At 43.1% G+C, this 19,583-nt stretch overlaps 2 protein-coding genes across 2 annotated transcripts; both read left to right on the top strand.

The window, feature by feature from the left end:
* Positions 1-3,771: 3,771 nt before the first annotated feature.
* LOC121845429 (inward rectifier potassium channel 16-like) lies at positions 3,772-5,658 on the top strand. Its single transcript, XM_042316775.1, has one exon. It carries the CDS (start codon positions 4,167-4,169, stop codon positions 5,328-5,330), a length of 1,164 nt encoding a protein of 387 aa, XP_042172709.1. The 5' UTR covers positions 3,772-4,166; the 3' UTR covers positions 5,331-5,658.
* Positions 5,659-11,971: 6,313 nt separating this feature from the next.
* LOC112226275 (inward rectifier potassium channel 2-like) lies at positions 11,972-18,302 on the top strand. The gene is made up of 2 exons (XM_024390649.2): positions 11,972-12,150; positions 16,078-18,302. Exon 2 carries the CDS (start codon positions 16,365-16,367, stop codon positions 17,742-17,744), a length of 1,380 nt encoding a protein of 459 aa, XP_024246417.1. The 5' UTR covers positions 11,972-12,150; positions 16,078-16,364; the 3' UTR covers positions 17,745-18,302.
* The last annotated feature ends 1,281 nt before the right edge of the window (positions 18,303-19,583 follow it).

Raw genomic sequence — 19,583 nt, 5'->3', positions numbered from 1 at the left:
CGAAGGTTCACCTTCCAACAGGACAATGACCCTAAGCACACAGCCAAGATAATGCAGGAGTGGCGTCGGGACAAGTCTCTGAATGTCCTTTAGTGACCCAGCCAGAGCCTTGACTTGAACCCGATCTAACATCTCCGTGGAGACCTGAAAATAGCTGTGCAGCGACACTTCCCATCCAACCTGAGAGGTTGAGAGAATCTGCAGAGAAGAATGGGAGAAACTCCCCAAATTGAGAAGACTCAAGGCTGTATTTGCTGCCAAAGGTGCTTCAGAAAGTACTTAGTAAAGGTTCTGAATACTTGTGTAAATGTGATATTTCTCGTTTTTTATTTGTAAAAAATGTGCACAAAAAATCTAAAAACCTGTTTTTGCTTTGTTATTATGGGGTGTTTATGTGTGTAGATGAGGGGGGAAACAATTTTATGTAAAGTGACAAAATGTGGAAAAATTCAAGAGGTCTGAATAATTTCCAAAGGCACTGTAAGTACTTTTACATCACTACCATTAATGATTATAAACCAGAGATAAGCATAAGTGTTCAGACTCAATAAAGTCATAAATCCACTAGATGAAACACTTTTTAAAATATATTTTATTACATATGTTTAAAGGTAGACTTTGCTCTCACACAGTCAAGCACAGTATCAGCATGTGCAGAATGTGCAGGGGTTCTCTTCATGCTGTTCACTGGGTGGTAGCCACGGGACCAAAACAGCAGAGAAGTTGAGCCTCACGCGTCACCCTGTTAGTTGTTGTGGTAATGTACCCAATAAATTGTTTACTTTCTGCATCACCATCATATCGATGAGTCTACCTATAAAGGACAGCATTGTAACTATAATGCAATTAAAGGACATGGAAGCATGGTCATACATCTACAATTAGAATATCAACAATTATCTTAAATATTTAGAAGTCATACTTTTGAGTGCTGTTCATATGCAATAATCAGAACTAAATGTCTTATCTCTGCTCACTGGTCACCATAGCAGCACCCACCCGTAGCACGCTCTCCAGCAGGTATATTTCACTGGTCGCCCCCAAAGCCAATTCCTCCTTTGGCTGCCTTTCCTTCCATTTCTCTGCTGCCAATTACTGGAACGAATTGCAAAAATCACTGAAGCTGGAGACCCATATCTCCCTCACTAGCTTTAAGCTGTCAGAGCAGCTCACAGATCACTGCACCTGTACATAGCCCATCTGTAAATAGCCCATCCAACTACCTCATCCCCATACTGTTATTTATTTATTTTGCTCCTTTGCACCCCAGTATCTCTACTTGCATATTCATTTTCTGCACATCTATCACTCCAGTGTTAAATTGCTAAATTGTAATTATTTCACCACTATGGCCTATGTATTGCCTTACCTCCCTCATCTTACCTCATTTGCACATGCTGCATATAGACTTTTTTTCTCTATTGTGTTATTGACTGTATGTTTGTTTATTGCATGTGTAACTCTGTGTTGTTGTTTGTGTCGCACTGCTTTGCTTTATCTTGGCCAGGTCGCAGTTGTAAATGAGAACTTGTTCTCAACTAGCCTACCTGGTTAAATAAAGGTGAAATAAAAAAAATTAAACAATTAAAAAGAGATAGTTCAGCCAAATTTAAAAAAAAAATACATATTGGTTTCCTTACCCTGTAAACCAGGGGTGTCAAACTCATTCCATGGAAGGCCTAGTGTCTGCTAGTTTTTGTTTTTTTCCTTTCAATTTAAACCTAAACAACCAGGTGAGGGAGTTCCTTACTCATCAGTGACCTTAATTCATCAATCAAGTACAAGGGAAAACCCACAGACAATCGTGGATTGAGCTTGACACTTGCTGTAAACAGTCTATGGACAAGGTATGACAGCAATCAATCCGTTGCTTTTGTTCACCTGACCACTATTTACAAATGCTAACTTCTTAGCTTTTGTGACACAAATCAATGCAAGTCAATTGTCTTGATATTAGCATTTTTACTGGGTAAGGATACCAGTATGTAATTTGGGTAAATATCCCTTTTAACATGTCATTGTATGCATTAGTGGGAGTTTGTTTGGTGAGATTGTTTGTGCTGTCAAGAAAAACAAAAATGCTGCAATAAAAGGGTATACTGTTATTGGAGAACGTAAGGCCTTCGAGTAAGCCGCATTTCTACGTGTCAGTGTCAGATGAACTGGTGGATACCATTTTTATGTCTGTGCGTGCAGCATTAAGAAAGTTAGAGGTAGTTTGGCGAGCCAATGCTAGCTAGTGTTAGCGCAATGACCAGAAGTCTGCAGCGATGGTAGCGTACGCTAGAGACGTCATAGTGCACGCAGAGACATTAATACGGTATCTACGAGTTCATCTGACCCTGGACGTAGAAAAACAACCTACTTGTCAGAATCTAGTTGTATCCCTGTAAAGATGGACTTTTATGGAAACATTTAGAGGAGAATGCTATTCGTGGTAAATGCAGGATAATAATTTATCCTCAAAGTCAAAAGAGCTCACCAACTACACAGAGCTCGGGGTTACAGTTAATGACCCAATACAATTCTCAATGCAGGGAAAGAGAAGTTGGAACGGACTCTAGACTGACAGTGTTTAAATATTCCGTTTCTTTATGAATTGGCACCTTGATTGCGATATAATGGCACCGGTTAGCTGACTAATCATTAATATAGTCACCAGGTCAGCGCAATCATTTAAGGTATGATGAACACTGTAGGTGTGAAGAAAGGAATAAGTGCTGAGTAATTAACGAAAAGGCGTAGTTAGCTGTTTTGAAGTTGTAAGTAAAAAGTTGTAAGTTGTAAGTTAAAAAATGTAGTAAGTAAAACAAAATCTACAAAGTAAATATTATAATGTTGCTTGACACAGAAACACAGGTTTTAGTGAAATTCTCAGTTCAGTGTGTCATCCACCTCAAGTAATCTTAAATTGTAGCTGTGTTTTAAATGGACATGCACATTGTCCTCTGTTTTCCATTGTTCTGGGGCAGAGCAGGGTAAAACATTTTAATCAGACAGGCCAAGTCTGTCTGATTAAATGAGGTCCTTTCCTGGTAAGAATAATTATGATCTCTTTTTCCACCCAGCCTAAATCCTAGTTGAATCTTTATAGATGTGTTCTGATAATGCCCAGATATAGATCAAAGGGTGAAAGGATCAATACTTGGACTAGGTGAGGATTTAAGGTCTATTTCCTTGGTTACTGTTGATCTGTGAGGTATAACAGAATCCGTACTAGGTCAGTAAGATGACATGGTGAAACTAAACAAGGAAAGGTTGTATAAGGCTTGTTTTCTTTTTTTTTACCAGAAAACTCTTCAATGTTTACATTGAGAGTCACTAGATCAAGTTTGAGGGCACAATGAAGAAGGCTCCAGTTTTTCAAAGTAGGCCGTCTAGAGAAACCTGCAATGAAGGAAAGTACAACTTTGACGTGAAACATGACGTTAAACTTTTGTTGCCAATGGGAATCGGCAATGTATGTGTTATGGTTGTATAGCATGTTAGGACAAATGAATGGAACGTTCTGGACGACTAGTGAAGCGAACACAAAGGAAGGGAGAACCCAGAAGTCTCTCTCCTTTTGGCTGTCTTGGTTACAGCAATCATATTGCACATGAAGTTTCACAAAGGCATGTTAATTTGACATCTGATTTTTGCCTTTCATTTTGACTCATCCTGTCTTCATTTCTGTAAAATTATGGAAAATATTTATTGAAATGAATGAATGTGGATATAATTTGGACTATCATTAAATGTAATCGCACAGCTTTTACTGTGTTTCCCTAGCAAATCACAGTTCTCGTAAATAATCAGCCAACAAGATAATGTGTTTTCACAGCATGGGCATGACATTGTCACGGTCATTCAGGTGCTGATAGCCTCAGGCAAGGTGTGACCTAGCCTGTTTCCTCAAACATGGAGGCTTCTCTTCATCAAACACAGAGGAACCTGATGACATTAAGCTGGCTTGTAATGGAGATGGTCTCTCACCAATAACATCCTTTCCTAACCTAAACCCTTGTAAAAAGAGACTAAACTTGACCTAATAAAAACGCTTTACGTGTACTTCTACCTATAGGACTGTGTACACTATATATTATTTTCTGTTTTACTAATCACACTAACCTCACAAATATATATATATTTTTCAGGGGAGGCACGGCACAAGAGCCCTTGTTAAAATGAGTCCAGGCATGGACCAGCAGCAGTGTATCATTGATACCCAACACATCACGACACACACCATGGGCAGAGGAGATCTTGGCCGGGGGGAGGGGGAGAAGAAGCTGCGCTACATGCTGAAGGACGGTAGCTGCCCCGTGGTGTTCCACCAGTCCCCGGGCCAGTGGAGCTTCTTCCTGGCCGACATCTTCACCACGCTGGTGGAGCTCCGCTGGAGGGTCATGCTCCTCATCTTCTGCCTCTCCTACATCCTCTCCTGGCTCTTCTTTAGCGTCCTCTACTTCCTGATCGCCTACGTCCACAAAGACCTGGAGGACCATGACACGGCTCCGTGTGTGGCGAACGTCCGCAGTTTCACTTCCGCCTTCCTGTACTCCATGTCGGCCCAGGCGACTATCGGCTATGGCTTCCGGGTGATGACGGAGAACTGCATGGTGGCCATCGTGGTGGTGACTATCCAGGCCCTGATGAGTTGCTTCATCGACACAATCGTCATCGGCATCACCGTGGCCAAAATGGCGTGCGCGAGCAAGAGGGCGCAGACAGTGGGCTTCAGCAGCTCTGCCGTGGTCAACGCGCGCAACGGCGCCCTGTGCCTTGTGTGGCGTATCGCCGACTTCCGCAGGAACCACATCCTGGAAGGCACCGCCCGGGCGCAGCTGGTCCGCCCCACGAAGCACCCCTCTGGGATGATCTCCGTGACCTACCAGGACCTAGACATCCAGAGTAGACACCTCATCCTGGCCACCCCGGCCAGCATCGTTCACAAGCTGGAGCCTGGGAGCCCCCTCTACAGCCTGGGACCGGACAGCCTGGCGGAGGAGGACTTTGACCTGGTAGTGTCCTTCACCTACACCGGTGACTCCACAGGCATCCTGCACCAGACACGCACGTCTTACACCCCAGCAGACATCCGCTGGGGCCAGCGCTTCCAGGACATGGTGCAGGTGGGGAGGAGGCAGTACAAGGTAGACTATGCCCTGTTTCATCAGACCACCTGGGTGCAGACACCCATGGTCAGCGCCCAGGAGGGTGACAGGGGGAGACCGCCGCCCACGGAGTCTATCGTCCAATCGCAGCAGCCGTTTGTGAGATCGAGCAGGAAATTCCGGAGGTCCTTGGCTGATGTCAGTGAGGAGGTGGTTCAGGAGGCGTGGCTCTGATGACGCTGTGATAATCCCAAAACAGCAGAGACAGATAAAAACATTGTTACATTATCGTTATACAGTACATTATCACACAGGACTTCAGGAAAGGACTTGAGTAAGTGTAATAGGGTAGTTTCATTGTAAATAACTATTTTATATCATATTTTATACTCCTTTGTTATATCCTTTATGAATGTAATAATTGAACTAAATGTTATTAAATAAATAAACAAAGAGTACGTTGTTGAAGTCACATCTGACGTCCAAGGTCGTCCTCATTTGAACGTCTTTGTTGTGATGGACAGACTGCACCACATTTAAAATAAATATACTTTTTTTCTGATGTGATGGTCGTAAAGTTTTATTCAAATACAAAAATACCTCCCATGTTTCTTTAGTGAAAAGTCCAAAAGATGATTGATTATTGTGCATTGTAGTGAAGTCATATGCAATATATTTACAGTTCCATCATTCTAAACCATGTTTTAATTCAATCTGCATCACATTCTACACTGGGGTTAAATCACAGAGCTGTTCATTCTACACTGGGGTTAAATCACAGAGCTGTTCATTCTACACTGGGGTTAAATCACAGAGCTGTTCGTTCTACACTGGGGTTAAATCACAGAGCTGTTCATTCTACACTGGGGTTAAATCACAGAGCTGTTCATTCTACACTGGGGTTAAATCACAGAGCTGTTCATTCTACACTGGGGTTAAATCACAGAGCTGTTCATTCTACACTGGGGTTAAATCACAGAGCTGTTCATTCTACACTGGGTTAAATCACAGAGCTGTTCATTCTACACTGGGGTTAAATCACAGAGCTGTTCATTCTACACTGGGGTTAAATCACAGAGCTGTTCATTCTACACTGGGGTTAAATCACAGAGCTGTTCATTCTACACTGGGGTTAAATCACAGAGCTGTTCATTCTACACTGGGGTTAAATCACAGAGCTGTTCATTCTACACTGGGGTTAAATCACAGAGCTGTTCATTCTACACTGGGGTTAAATCACAGAGCTGTTCATTCTACACTGGGGTTAAATCACAGAGCTGTTCATTCTACACTGGGGTTAAATCACAGAGCTGTTCATTCTACACTGAGGGTTAAATCACAGAGCTGTTCATTCTACACTGGGGTTAAATCACAGAGCTGTTCATTCTACACTGGGGTTAAATCACAGAGCTGTTCATTCTACACTGGGGTTAAATCACAGAGCTGTTCATTCTACACTGGGGTTAAATCACAGAGCTGTTCATTCTACACTGGGGTTAAATCACAGAGCTGTTCATTCTACACTGGGGTTAAATCACAGAGCTGTTCATTCTACACTGGGGTTAAATCACAGAGCTGTTCATTCTACACTGGGGTTAAATCACAGAGCTGTTCATTCTACACTGGGGTTAAATCACAGAGCTGTTCATTCTACACTGGGGTTAAATCACAGAGCTGTTCATTCTACACTGGGGTTAAATCACAGAGCTGTTCATTCTACACTGGGGTTAAATCACAGAGCTGTTCATTCTACACTGGGGTTAAATCACAGAGCTGTTCATTCTACACTGGGGTTAAATCACAGAGCTGTTCATTCTACACTGGGGTTAAATCACAGAGCTGTTCATTCTACACTGGGGTTAAATCACAGAGCTGTTCATTCTACACTGGGGTTAAATCACAGAGCTGTTCATTCTACACTGGGGTTAAATCACAGAGCTGTTCATTCTACACTGGGGTTAAATCACAGAGCTGTTCATTCTACACTGGGGTTAAATCACAGAGCTGTTCATTCTACACTGGGGTTAAATCACAGAGCTGTTCATTCTACACTGGGGTTAAATCACAGAGCTGTTCATTCTACACTGGGGTTAAATCACAGAGCTGTTCATTCTACACTGGGGTTAAATCACAGAGCTGTTCATTCTACACTGGGGTTAAATCACAGAGCTGTTCATTCTACACTGGGGTTAAATCACAGAGCTGTTCATTCTACACTGGGGTTAAATCACAGAGCTGTTCATTCTACACTGGGGTTAAATCACAGAGCTGTTCATTCTACACTGGGGTTAAATCACAGAGCTGTTCATTCTACACTGGGGTTAAATCACAGAGCTGTTCATTCTACACTGGGGTTAAATCACAGAGCTGTTCATTCTACACTGGGGTTAAATCACAGAGCTGTTCATTCTACACTGGGGTTAAATCACAGAGCTGTTCATTCTACACTGGGGTTAAATCACAGAGCTGTTCATTCTACACTGGGGTTAAATCACAGAGCTGTTCATTCTACACTGGGGTTAAATCACAGAGCTGTTCATTCTACACTGGGGTTAAATCACAGAGCTGTTCATTCTACACTGGGGTTAAATCACAGAGCTGTTCATTCTACACTGCGGTTCTAATCACAGAGCTGTACTGTAGACAAAATCTTCTGCATCACATTCTACACTGGGGTTAAATCACAGAGCTGTTCATTCTACACTGGGGTTAAATCACAGAGCTGTTCATTCTACACTGGGGTTAAATCACAGAGCTGTTCATTCTACACTGGGGTTAAATCACAGAGCTGTTCATTCTACACTGGGGTTAAATCACAGAGCTGTTCATTCTACACTGGGGTTAAATCACAGAGCTGTTCATCACTGACACTGCGTCAGTACCTAATATCACCACCTTGTGTTCAGTGTGTGTGTGTGTGTGTGTGCTGTACTGTAGACAACTATACTGCATCACATTCTACACTGGGGTTAAATCACAGAGCTGTTCATTCTACACTGGGGTTAAATCACAGAGCTGTTCGTTATCACTGACGACTGTGTCAGTACCTCTATATCACCACCTTGTGTTCAGTGTGTGTGTGTGTGTTCAGTGTGTGTGTGTGTGTGTGTGCTGTACTGTAGACAACTATACTGCATCACATTCTACACTGGGGTTAAATCACAGAGCTGTTCGTTATCACTGACACTGTGGTTAAATCACAGAGCTGTTCATTCTACACTGGGGTTAAATCACAGAGCTGTTCATCACTGACGACTGGGTACCTATATCACCACCTTGTGTTCAGTGTGTGTGTGTGTGTGTGTGCTGTACTGTAGACAACTATACTGCATCACATTCTACACTGGGGTTAAATCACAGAGCTCACACTGACGACTGCGTCAGTACCTCTAAATCACCACCTTGTGTTCAGTGTTCATTCTACACTGGGGTTACTGTAATCACAGAGCTGTTCACATTCTACACTGGGGTTAAATCACAGAGCTGTTCGTTATCACTGACGACTGTGTCAGTACCTAAATCACCACCTTGTGTTCAGTGTGTGTGTGTGTGTGTGTGCTGTACTGTAGACAACTATATCATCACATTCTACACTGGGGTTAAATCAGAGCTGTTCATTCTGTGGGGTTAAATCACAGTGTTCAGTGTGTGTGTGTGTGTGCTGTACTGTAGACAACTATACTGCATCACATTCTACACTGGGGTTAAATCACAGAGCTGTTCATTATCACTGACACTGGGTCAGTACCTCTATATCACCACCTTGTGTTCAGTGTTCATGTGTGTGTGTGCTGTACTGTAGACAACTATACTGCATCACATTGTTCATTCTACACTGGGGTTAAATCACAGAGCTGTTCATTATCACTGACGACTGCGTCAGTACCTATATCACCACCTTGTGTTCAGTGTGTGTGTGTGTGTGTGTGCTGTACTGTAGACAACTATACTGCATCACATTCTACACTGGGGTTAAATCACAGAGCTGTTCATTATCACTGACGACTGCGTCAGTACCTCTATATCACCACCTTGTGTTCAGTGTGTGTGTGTGTGTGTGTGCTGTACTGTAGACAACTATACTGCATCACATTCTACACTGGGGTTAAATCACAGAGCTGTTCATTATCACTACACTGGGGTACCTCTATATCACCACCTTGTGTTCATGTGTGTCACCACCTGTGTGTGTGTGTGTGTGTGTGTGTTCATTGTGTGTGTGTGTGTGTTAAATCTGTACTGTAGACAACTATACTGCATCACATTCTACACTGGGGTTAAATCACAGAGCTGTTCATTATCACTGACACTGCGTCAGTACCTCTATATCACCACCTTGTGTTCAGTGTGTGTGTGTGTGCTGTTCATTACTGTTCTACACTGGGTTAAATCACAGAGCTGTTCATTATCACTGACTGTGTGTCACCACCTTGTGTTCAGCTGTACTGTAGACAACTTCTATCACATTCTACACTGGGTTAAATCACAGAGCTGTTCGTTATCACTGACACTGCGTCAGTACCTCTAAATCACTGTACTGTAGCTGTTCATCACATTCTACACTGGGGTTAAATCACAGAGCTGTTCATTCTGACACTGCGTTCTAATCACCACCTTGAGTGTGTGTGTGTGTGCTGTTGTAGACATTCTATACTGCAAATCACAGAGCTGTTCATTCTACACTGGGGTTAAATCACAGAGCTGTTCGTTATCACTGACGACTGCGTCAGTACCTCTATATCACCACCTTGTGTTCAGTGTGTGTGTGTGCTGTACTGTACTGTAGACAACTATACTGCATCACATTCTACACTGGGGTTAAATCACAGAGCTGTTCGTTATCACTGACGACTGCGTCAGTACCTCTATATCACCACCTTGTGTTCAGTGTGTGTGTGTGTGTGTGTGTGCTGTACTGTAGACAACTATACTGCATCACATTCTACACTGTTAAATCACAGAGCTGTGACTGTTCGTTTATCACTGACGACTGCGTCAGTACCTCTATATCACCACCTTGTGTTCAGTGTGTGTGTGTGTGCTGTACTGTAGACAACTATACTGCATCACATTCTACACTGGGGTTAAATCACAGAGCTGTTCGTTATCACTGACGACTGCGTCAGTGTGTTCAGTGTGTGTGTGTGTGCTGTACTGTAGACAACTATACTGCATCACATTCTACACTGGGTTAAATCACAGAGCTGTTCGTTATCACTGACGACTGCGTCAGTACCTCTATATCACCACCTTGTGTTCAGTGTGTGTGTGTGTGTGTGTGCTGTACTGTAGACAACTATACTGCATCACATTCTACACTGGGGTTAAATCACAGAGCTGTTCATTATCACTGACGACTGGGGTACCTCTATATCACCACCTTGTGTTCAGTGTGTGTGTGTGTGCTGTGGTTAAATCAACTATACTGCATCATTCTACACTGGGGTTAAATCACAGAGCTGTTCGTTATCACTGACACTGTCAGTACCTCTATATCACCACCTTGTGTTCAGTGCCAGTGTGTGCTGTACTGTAGACAACTATACTGCATCACATTCTACACTGGGGTTAAATCACAGAGCTGTTCGTTATCACTGACGACTGCGTGTACCTCTATATCACCACCTTGTGTTCAGTGTGTGTGTGTGTGTGTGCTGTACTGTAGACAACTATACTGCATCACATTCTACACTGGGGTTAAATCACAGAGCTGTTCGTTATCACTGACGACTGCGTTACCTCTATATCACCACCTTGTGTTCAGTGTGTGTGTGTGTGTGTGTGTGTGTGTGTGTGTGTGTACTGCATCACATTGTACTGTAATGTAGACAACTATACTGCATCACATTCTACACTGGGGTTAAATCACAGAGCTGTTCGTTATCACTGACGACTGCGCCAGTACCTCTATATCACCACCTTGTGTTCAGTGTGTGTGTGTGTGTGTGTGTGTGTGTGTGTGTGTGTACTGTAGACAACTATACTGCATCACATTCTACACTGGGGTTAAATCACAGAGCTGTTCATTATCTACACTGCGGGTACCTAAATCACCACCTTGTGTTCATTGTGTGTGTGTGGTGTACTGTAGACAACTATACTGCATCACATTCTACACTGGGGTTAAATCACAGAGCTGTTCGTTATCACTGACGACTGCGTCAGTACCTCTATATCACCACCTTGTGTTCAGTGTGTGTGTGTGTGTGCTGTACTGTAGACAACTATACTGCATCACATTCTACACTGGGGTTAAATCACAGAGCTGTTCGTTATCACTGACGACTGCGTCAGTACCTCTATATCACCACCTTGTGTTCAGTGTGTGTGTGTGTGCTGTACTGTAGACAACTATACTGCATCACATTCTACACGGGTTAAATCACAGAGCTGTTCGTTATCACTGACGACTGCGCCAGTACCTCTATATCACCACCTTGTGTTCAGTGTGTGTGTGTGTGCTGTACTGTAGACAACTATACTGCATCACATTCTACACGGGTTAAATCACAGAGCTGTTCGTTATCACTGACGACTGCGCCAGTACCTCTATATCACCACCTTGTGTTCAGTGTGTGTGTGTGTGCTGTACTGTAGACAACTATACTCAAAAAAGTATATGAGATGACCTAATAAACGGATTACTTAGTGTAAGGTTGATTAAAATAAAGTATATATTTTTTATATTATTATGACAAAATTGTAGTATTATTTTTAATAGCCCTTTTATCAGTCTATTATTATTATCGTGTGCGCGCATGGGCTTTGAACATGATGAACTATTTGATGCTGGAGTCCAAACAAGCGCTGTAGCTTTCTATTGGTCGACTACAACGACAGGGCGGGGGATAGGCACATGTGTTTTCAAAGTCCGCCCGTGCAAAGCAAAGTATCTTCTTCAGCTGAAGAGGTTGATGGCAGTAATTACGATGTCTATCCGGATATCACATATGAATGGTGGAACCCAAATATGGATATTAACGCAAAAACCTACCTGGATGCATGGAATGTATTAGAATAAATTACCGCTGATTTGCTCTCGAAAGATCAACAGGTAAACAATGTCCCGTTACTTCGTTCTAACGGTGTAGTCTACGTGGGAATAACGGTGCAACCGTGAATAACGAGTCTTCTGTATAATGTTAGCCTATAAATTGAACCGGACATACCCTACTTTATTTCTACAAAGAGTGATCATCTAAAATATAACCAAAGAGGCCCAGACAGTGTTCATGCAAAAATATTATTTATTTCAGTTTTACTGTCTTTGATGAGGCTGTCTCATATGTATAGTGTTCAACAAGCACTTTTTTCGATATACTTCAGAGAGTTAGGGAGTTAAGTATTCTGTGGGTTATAGGCTACTAGTTGTGTGGTATCGATGCGTCAGCGAGATTCAAGTATGTTTAATTTAAGCTACTCATATCCAATGAATAGCCGAGGTAATGCTCCCTTATCAGTTGGAAAGTGTTTTGACTTGACAACGAAACATAAACCGTGACTTTCTTCCTTCCACCTGTCACGCAGAGAAAAAGGAGCCTGTAGGCCAGCCCAGGTTGATATGATTATGCCCAGTAGCCTACACCCATTGCTTCAGAAAATAAATAAATAAATATATATATAATTAATTGAACAGTGTTTATTCATCGCTGTTTCTTATAGTGTGTTTCTGTATTTGATTAATCAATTGGCCGTAATAGACCTATGCATGAATTATGACAGTCGGCCTAGCCTACCTAAATATATTAAGCTACACTTATTTGATTATGATCCGAATTTAAAGTTAGACTAGGAAAAATATTTCTCTCAAACATAATGTTAATTCTGACAACCCTGATTCAAAACAATGAATTAAAGCCAACTGTCAACCCTGACATCCCATAGTAGCAGGTAATTCCATAATGAATGGTGCTGCAGTGCTGCTGAATATTGGATAGACATTATTGATCTATTCTTTGCAATAATATATATTTTTTAAAGGAGCAGGTTTATGTAACCAGTTTCCATCTGTCTCAGCTGGTCCTAATTGCACGCAGGCAAAATAAACAGTTGCAGTCTGTGTGGTGCAGCTAAGCTCAGTGCACACAGTCACACTCTGATGACCTGGTTAGATAAGGGTTGATGTGGAATCTAATGAATGGACTTCACAATGACAGATTTTATTTGAGGAAACAGATTGGGCGTAACTGAGGCGTGCTGTTTGTTGATTTCCAGCCCAGTCTTATTTGTTGTCCCTGACTTTCTGGACTCAGTAGACAGTCTCAGTTTGACACTGTAGCCAGCGTCTCTGCCGGTGTCTGACGTTCATGTTCTTGGTCTGTCATATTATGTCAGTGTGTATACAGGATATCTTTCCATTGGTTTATCCTTTCATCATTACGCTTGTTTTAGCCTTGAATGTATTTAGTGGTGTTGGTGTTGTGGTACAACGCAGGTATTGGTAGATGGTCAGTGGGGCCAAATTACTTGTTAGATAGCAAGGAAGTGTAACAGATGTGAAACGGCTAGCTTAGTTAGCGGTGGTGCGCGCTAAATAGCGTTTCAATCGGTGACGTCACTTGCTCTGAGACCTTGAAGTAGTGGTTCCCTTTGCTCTGCAAGGGCCGCGGCTTTTGTGGAGCGATGGGTATAACGATGCTTCGTGGGTGTCAGTTGTTGATGTGTGCAGAGTCCCTGGTTCGCGCCCGGGTATGGGCGAGGGACGGTCTAAAGTTATACTGTTACAGAAGCATAGTGATTATGAGGTGGTTGCGGTCTGATCTGGCCTGTTAATTGTAATGTGTGGTGTGTGGTGGGTGTAGTTAGTTTGCTGGAGAAGATTAGGACGTCCCATAGGAAGCTCATTCACAGTGAACCAGCCTGTTTCGTTGTCAAGTTATGTTTCGTTGTCAAGTCAAAACACTCTATCTCTCTCAGGATAGTAGGCCTGGCCTACGGGTCATACGTCGCTACATGAAATATTCACCGATAACCTCATGAAATGCACATGTAAAAATAGATCCAAGTTATTTTTATTTTGTAGTTTTATTCCAGGTGTTTCACTGATCTAGTGGTATCTCAAGAGTTCAGCTGTCTTGTGTGTTCACCACAAACATGATGGATTCATCATGATACATTACATTTGAAGTAGGACTTTGTCCATTTAAACTAAATACTTGTTGAATGACTTTTTGTTGTTGAAGGAGAGTATTGTATATGGAATTAAAAGGGGATGCAGAAAGGTGGGAGGGATAGTTTGGGAGGTGGAGTTGGGGACTAAACCCCAGTCTCCGGAGGGAACCATACTCCCAATAATGCATCATGCAAATCAACACTAGTTTTTATTCCTAGTCAACCTGACAGTGACATCACTGGATGAGTAAAACAGAGATGAGGGCCTTGGATGAGATGGAGCTTTCAAGACAACTGGGAACTCTGGGGGAAAAAATCATGATGTCAGTGATCTTCATGTCGGAAAGTCTGAGTTCTAGAAAGATGCCTGAGTTTCCCGACTTGGAATTCCAAATTGGATGCTTGTTTATTTCCCAGAGTTCCCTGTTGTCTAGGACGCACCTCTGTGCGTTTTCAAAGTCACATTCAGTGAAGAGTGCAATATTTTCAAGGGATAATTAAATGAATTAAATTATACACACTGATTTCCTCTACTTTAGAGCTTTTATCTTTTACAATCAAAAGGCCTACTTAGTGTACATCAATTGGTAATAGCCTACTCTAAATACCAAGCGTTTACGCCAAGGGAATTTGAGAGTGTGGACACGCATTCACTATCCAATATTGGACAAGACAGATCACACTTCATAACGAGACACAAATGTGTATTTTCAACCCGCAAGGGCCAACCAAAATAACCATAGTGTACAACCGACTGCCTCTCACACGGGACTTCATCCAAATGACATCTTGACCTTCTCTCTGTGACAGTGGTTCAAATCACTGTTAGTTGTTTTGGCATTAGGGTGGAAGTAAGCCGGCAGACAATAATTCATACCCTGTGGTGCATTCTAATGGCTCTCTCAGGCCACACAGATGCAGTCGATAGTTACTGGGTTTTCTAGTTCAGTTGTCCTTGTTGCTCTGTTGCATGCACTGCAAGGTTATTGTTGCTTTAAAAGAGACCATCCTGTATAGAGCTTGTTTACAGGCTGGCCCTTTAAACCTGATTACATGATTACGTTGTAGAAGTTGTTGAGTTAAGAGTAGAAGAAGAAGCTGAACAGGTGTTATTCTATTCTCCTAGTAGATCATTGAAAGATCCCACAGAAAATATGGACTAAAATATGTCTACTTAACTGTTACAGTGGGGGACAAGCATTGGACATTAGCACTATGTAAATAAACAATTGGGGGAAAAATATCAAGTAAAAAGATGTTGGGAAAAGGTATGATCACTGATATTTTTTGCAGAAACCCACATACATGAACACCACAGGAGAAGGCTTATAATAATGTCTGGAACAGAGCCAATGGAATGGCATCAAACACCTGGAAACCATGGAAACAATGTGTTTGATGTATTTGATACCATTCCACTGATTCCACCCTGGTCATTGCCATGAGCCCGTCCTCCCCAATTCAGGTGCCACCAACCTCCTGTGATGGACACACATAGTGGTTCCTTTGTGCTCCAATGACTTGTTTGATTAACATGAACCTGATCTGTAATGTGACTTTCAATTGGCTGGTCTAGCCTAATTAATACCAGCACTAAGCAGAGCTGAGAGGATCTGTTATCTTGTCAGCTGATACAGAACTGGAATAAAAAATGTCTGTCATGTCTACAATCCCTGAGCCCAACATTTACTTAAATATTCTAAAATGTACAGTAGAATGTATTTACTTCCGTGTGAATGGTCAAGTTGTGGTGCACATTTGAGTGTTGAATGCATCATTTAGACAATAGGTTGAACGCCGCTGATCTTTCCTTGTGGTTCCACCAATTAGTCTTAACACAGACTTTTCTTTTTGCTTGTCCTTTCCTCAGGCCACTTCACTGATGAGGTCCGAGACACCCATAAGAGAGGAGGACTGAGCAGGCCCCTCGCCAGCACGGCTCTCCTCTGGAGAAGCCCAGGTGCAACAGCAGCAGGGGCAGCTTTTCCCCATCCAACTCCCTAGGACCCAAAAGTCCTAAACTCCACATTTCCTGTCTTAGTGGGTCCCCGCGAGCGTTCAAAACTGTTTCTCCAACGCTTCTACCAAAAACTCAGACTGTTTTCCAGAGCAGAAGCAGCGGTTGGGCCCAGCTGCTCCTCCTCCCAGGGGGAAGCCATGGGGAGCGTGCGAAGCCACCGCTACAGCATTGTCTCCTCCGAGGAAGACGGCATGAAGCTAGCCGCCATCGCCGCCGTGCCCAACGGCTACGCCAACGGCACGGTGGCCAAGGTTCACGCGGCGCAGCAGCAGGCTGTGAGCCGCTTCGTCCAGAAGGACGGCCACTGCAACGTGCAGTTCATCAACATGAGCGAGAAGGGCCAGCGTTACCTTGCCGACCTGTTCACCACCTGTGTGGACATCCGCTGGCGCTGGATGTTGATCATCTTCTGCCTGTCCTTCCTCCTCTCCTGGCTCTTCTTCGGCTTCGTCTTCTGGCTGGTAGCGCTCTCCTACGGCGACCTGGAGAACGAGACGCAGATGTGCGTGTCTAACGTCAACAGCTTCACCGCCGCCTTCCTCTTCTCCGTGGAGACACAGACCACCATTGGCTACGGCTACCGCTACGTCACCGAGGAGTGTCCCGTGGCCGTCTTCATGGTGGTCTTCCAGAGCATCTTCGGCTGCATCATTGACGCCTTCATCATTGGCGCCGTCATGGCTAAGATGGCCAAGCCCAAGAAGAGGAACGAGACGCTAATCTTCAGCCACTACGCTACGGTGGCCATGCGGGACAGCAAGCTGTGCCTGATGTGGCGCGTGGGGAACCTGCGCAAGAGCCACCTGGTGGAGGCCCACGTGCGCGCCCACCTCCTCAGGTCGCGAACCACGGCCGAAGGCGAGTATATCCCCCTGGACCAGATGGACATTGACGTGGGCTTCGACAGCGGCGTCGACCGCGTCTTCCTGGTGTCACCCATCACTATTGTCCATGAGATCGACGAGGACAGCCCCTTGTATGAGATGAGCAAACAGGAGCTGGAAACGTCCCAGTTTGAGATGGTGGTGATCCTGGAAGGTATGGTGGAAGCCACGGCCATGACCACCCAGTGCCGCAGCTCCTACGTGGCCAGCGAGGTTCTCTGGGGCCACCGCTTCGAGCCAGTCCTGTTCGAGGAGAATAACTACTACAAGGTGGACTACTCGCGCTTCGAGAAAACCTACGAGGTGAGCAACACGCCCCAGTGTAGTGCCAGGGACCTGGCTGAGAAGAAGTCACTGGTCTCTTGCTCCAACTCCTTCTGTTACGAGAACGAGGTGGCCCTTGAAAAAGTGGAGATGGAGGAGACGTTTGACGAGGAGAAAGAGGAGGATGGGGAGGAGAAGGAGGAGGTAAAAATGGAGGATCAGGGTGCTATTGAGAACGGCATTGAGAACGCAACACTGGAGGAGACAAACACAGACACAGTCTCTGTACATTCTGAACACAATCAGGATACCAGGAGTCTGACGATGCCTTCAGAAGCAAGGCCTCTAAGACGAGAATCAGAAATATGACTGCAGAGATGTTAGGGGGGAAATACTACATGAAATACTATTATGATAGGTTTGACCTTTGCTCCTAACGGCTGTCTGTACTACTGCAGGATGGCTTGACTGTGAGGTGAGTGTCATTTTCTGAGGAAGACACTCAGGCACAAGCGAATACAGAATTAACAGACCAGAGAAAATGATGCAATATTATTTATTCTCTTTACACAAGTCCCTCATCTGGTGGGAAGCGATGGTAGATTGACTGAGAGGAGTTGATGGCTCTTCTGGCCCGTGGCACTATAGGAATGAGACGGGTTAGGTAGCATTTTATACAGTGTGTGTGTGTGTGTGTGTGTGTGTGTGTGTGTGTGTGTGTGTGTGTGTGCGTGTGCGTGCGTGCGTGCGTGCGTGCGTGCGTGCGTGCGTGCGTGAGCCTTTGAAAGTTGCAAGAGAACATTGGAAAGTTGTCACATTGAGACACTCCACACGAAAAAATGATATATACCTATACTTTAGAAGTATTACTATATTTATATACTATAGTATTTACTGTAGTGTTTTTGTGGATCTGTCTGTAGTATACTGTAGTATTTTCTGTAGTGTTTTTGCAGACATTACTCTAGTATACTGTAGTATTTACTATAGCGTTTTTCTAAACATTACTGTATTATACTGTAGTATTTACTATAGTGTTTTTGCAGACATTCCTGTAGTATTTACTATAGTGTTTTTGCAGACATTACTGTAGTACACTGTAGTTTTTACTGTAGTGTTTTGCAGACATTACTGTAGTATTTACTATAGTGTTTTTGCAGACATTACTGTAGTATACTGTAGTTTTTACTATAGTGTTTTTGCAGACATTACTGTAGTATACTGTAGTTTTTACTGTAGTGTTTTGCAGACATTACTGTAGTATACTGTAGTTTTTACTGTAGTGTTTTGCAGACATTACTGTAGTATACAGTATAGTATTTACTATAGTATTTTGGTTTTATTCTCTTTTGTTATCTGTCTGTGGCACAAATTGGGGTGTGGGGGAAGGGAATGTGCAGGACATATGCAAATGCATATTTGGATACCAATACAAAGTGTACTGTAGTATTCTACTGTATTCAAACAAGTATATAGTATGCACTAAATCAGGGTTCCCCAATTAGTGGCCCTCAGGCCGAATTTATTTGGCCCCCCAAGTTTTCATTATTTATCATTTTCATTGTTGGACATAAAAGACTGTAAAAACACCAGGAAATCAGTTACAAGTTATTTTTATTTGGGAAATCTGTTGCCAACTATTCCCACGCGTAATAGATATGTGATCTTATACAAATATAAGCAAAGTTTGAAATTGTTCTGTTTTAGTCAAATATTATACATTTTTGGTGCATCTTGCGACCAATCTGCAAATGATTTGTAATTATGTTCCTGGCCCCCGACTACCTGCTCAAGAAAAAATTAGTCCGCAGCTGAATCTAGTTTATGATCCTTGCACTACATGATCGAGGATACTACAGTGTGGAGTGCAGTATTCTACAGTATACTACAGTTTGCTACAGTTTAATCGCTGTAAACGCAACAACCAAAGAGATGTTTCTATTTGCATATTTTGTAAATATGAGCTGCCCCGATATTTTGAATTAGCTTAGTGAATTAGCTTAGTGTTGTTTACTTGGACTAATTAAGGGTGGCTGGAGAGGGATAGTGTTCGTAGGAGGGAAGGAGTGTTGTATTCCCAATCAACCAGCCTATCCTATTGTGTTCTCAACTTTCCAAATAGCTGTGGAAATATAGGAAATGTATGTTATCCAGAACAAAGGGAAGAGATCATTTTTTGTGTAAAAGATTGTGTCAGTTAGATTTCAA

Source organism: Oncorhynchus tshawytscha, unplaced genomic scaffold, assembly GCF_018296145.1.
Source record: "Oncorhynchus tshawytscha isolate Ot180627B unplaced genomic scaffold, Otsh_v2.0 Un_contig_12034_pilon_pilon, whole genome shotgun sequence".
Lineage (NCBI taxonomy): Eukaryota > Metazoa > Chordata > Actinopteri > Salmoniformes > Salmonidae > Oncorhynchus > Oncorhynchus tshawytscha.
This window is presented reverse-complemented; position numbering and strand designations above follow the sequence as displayed.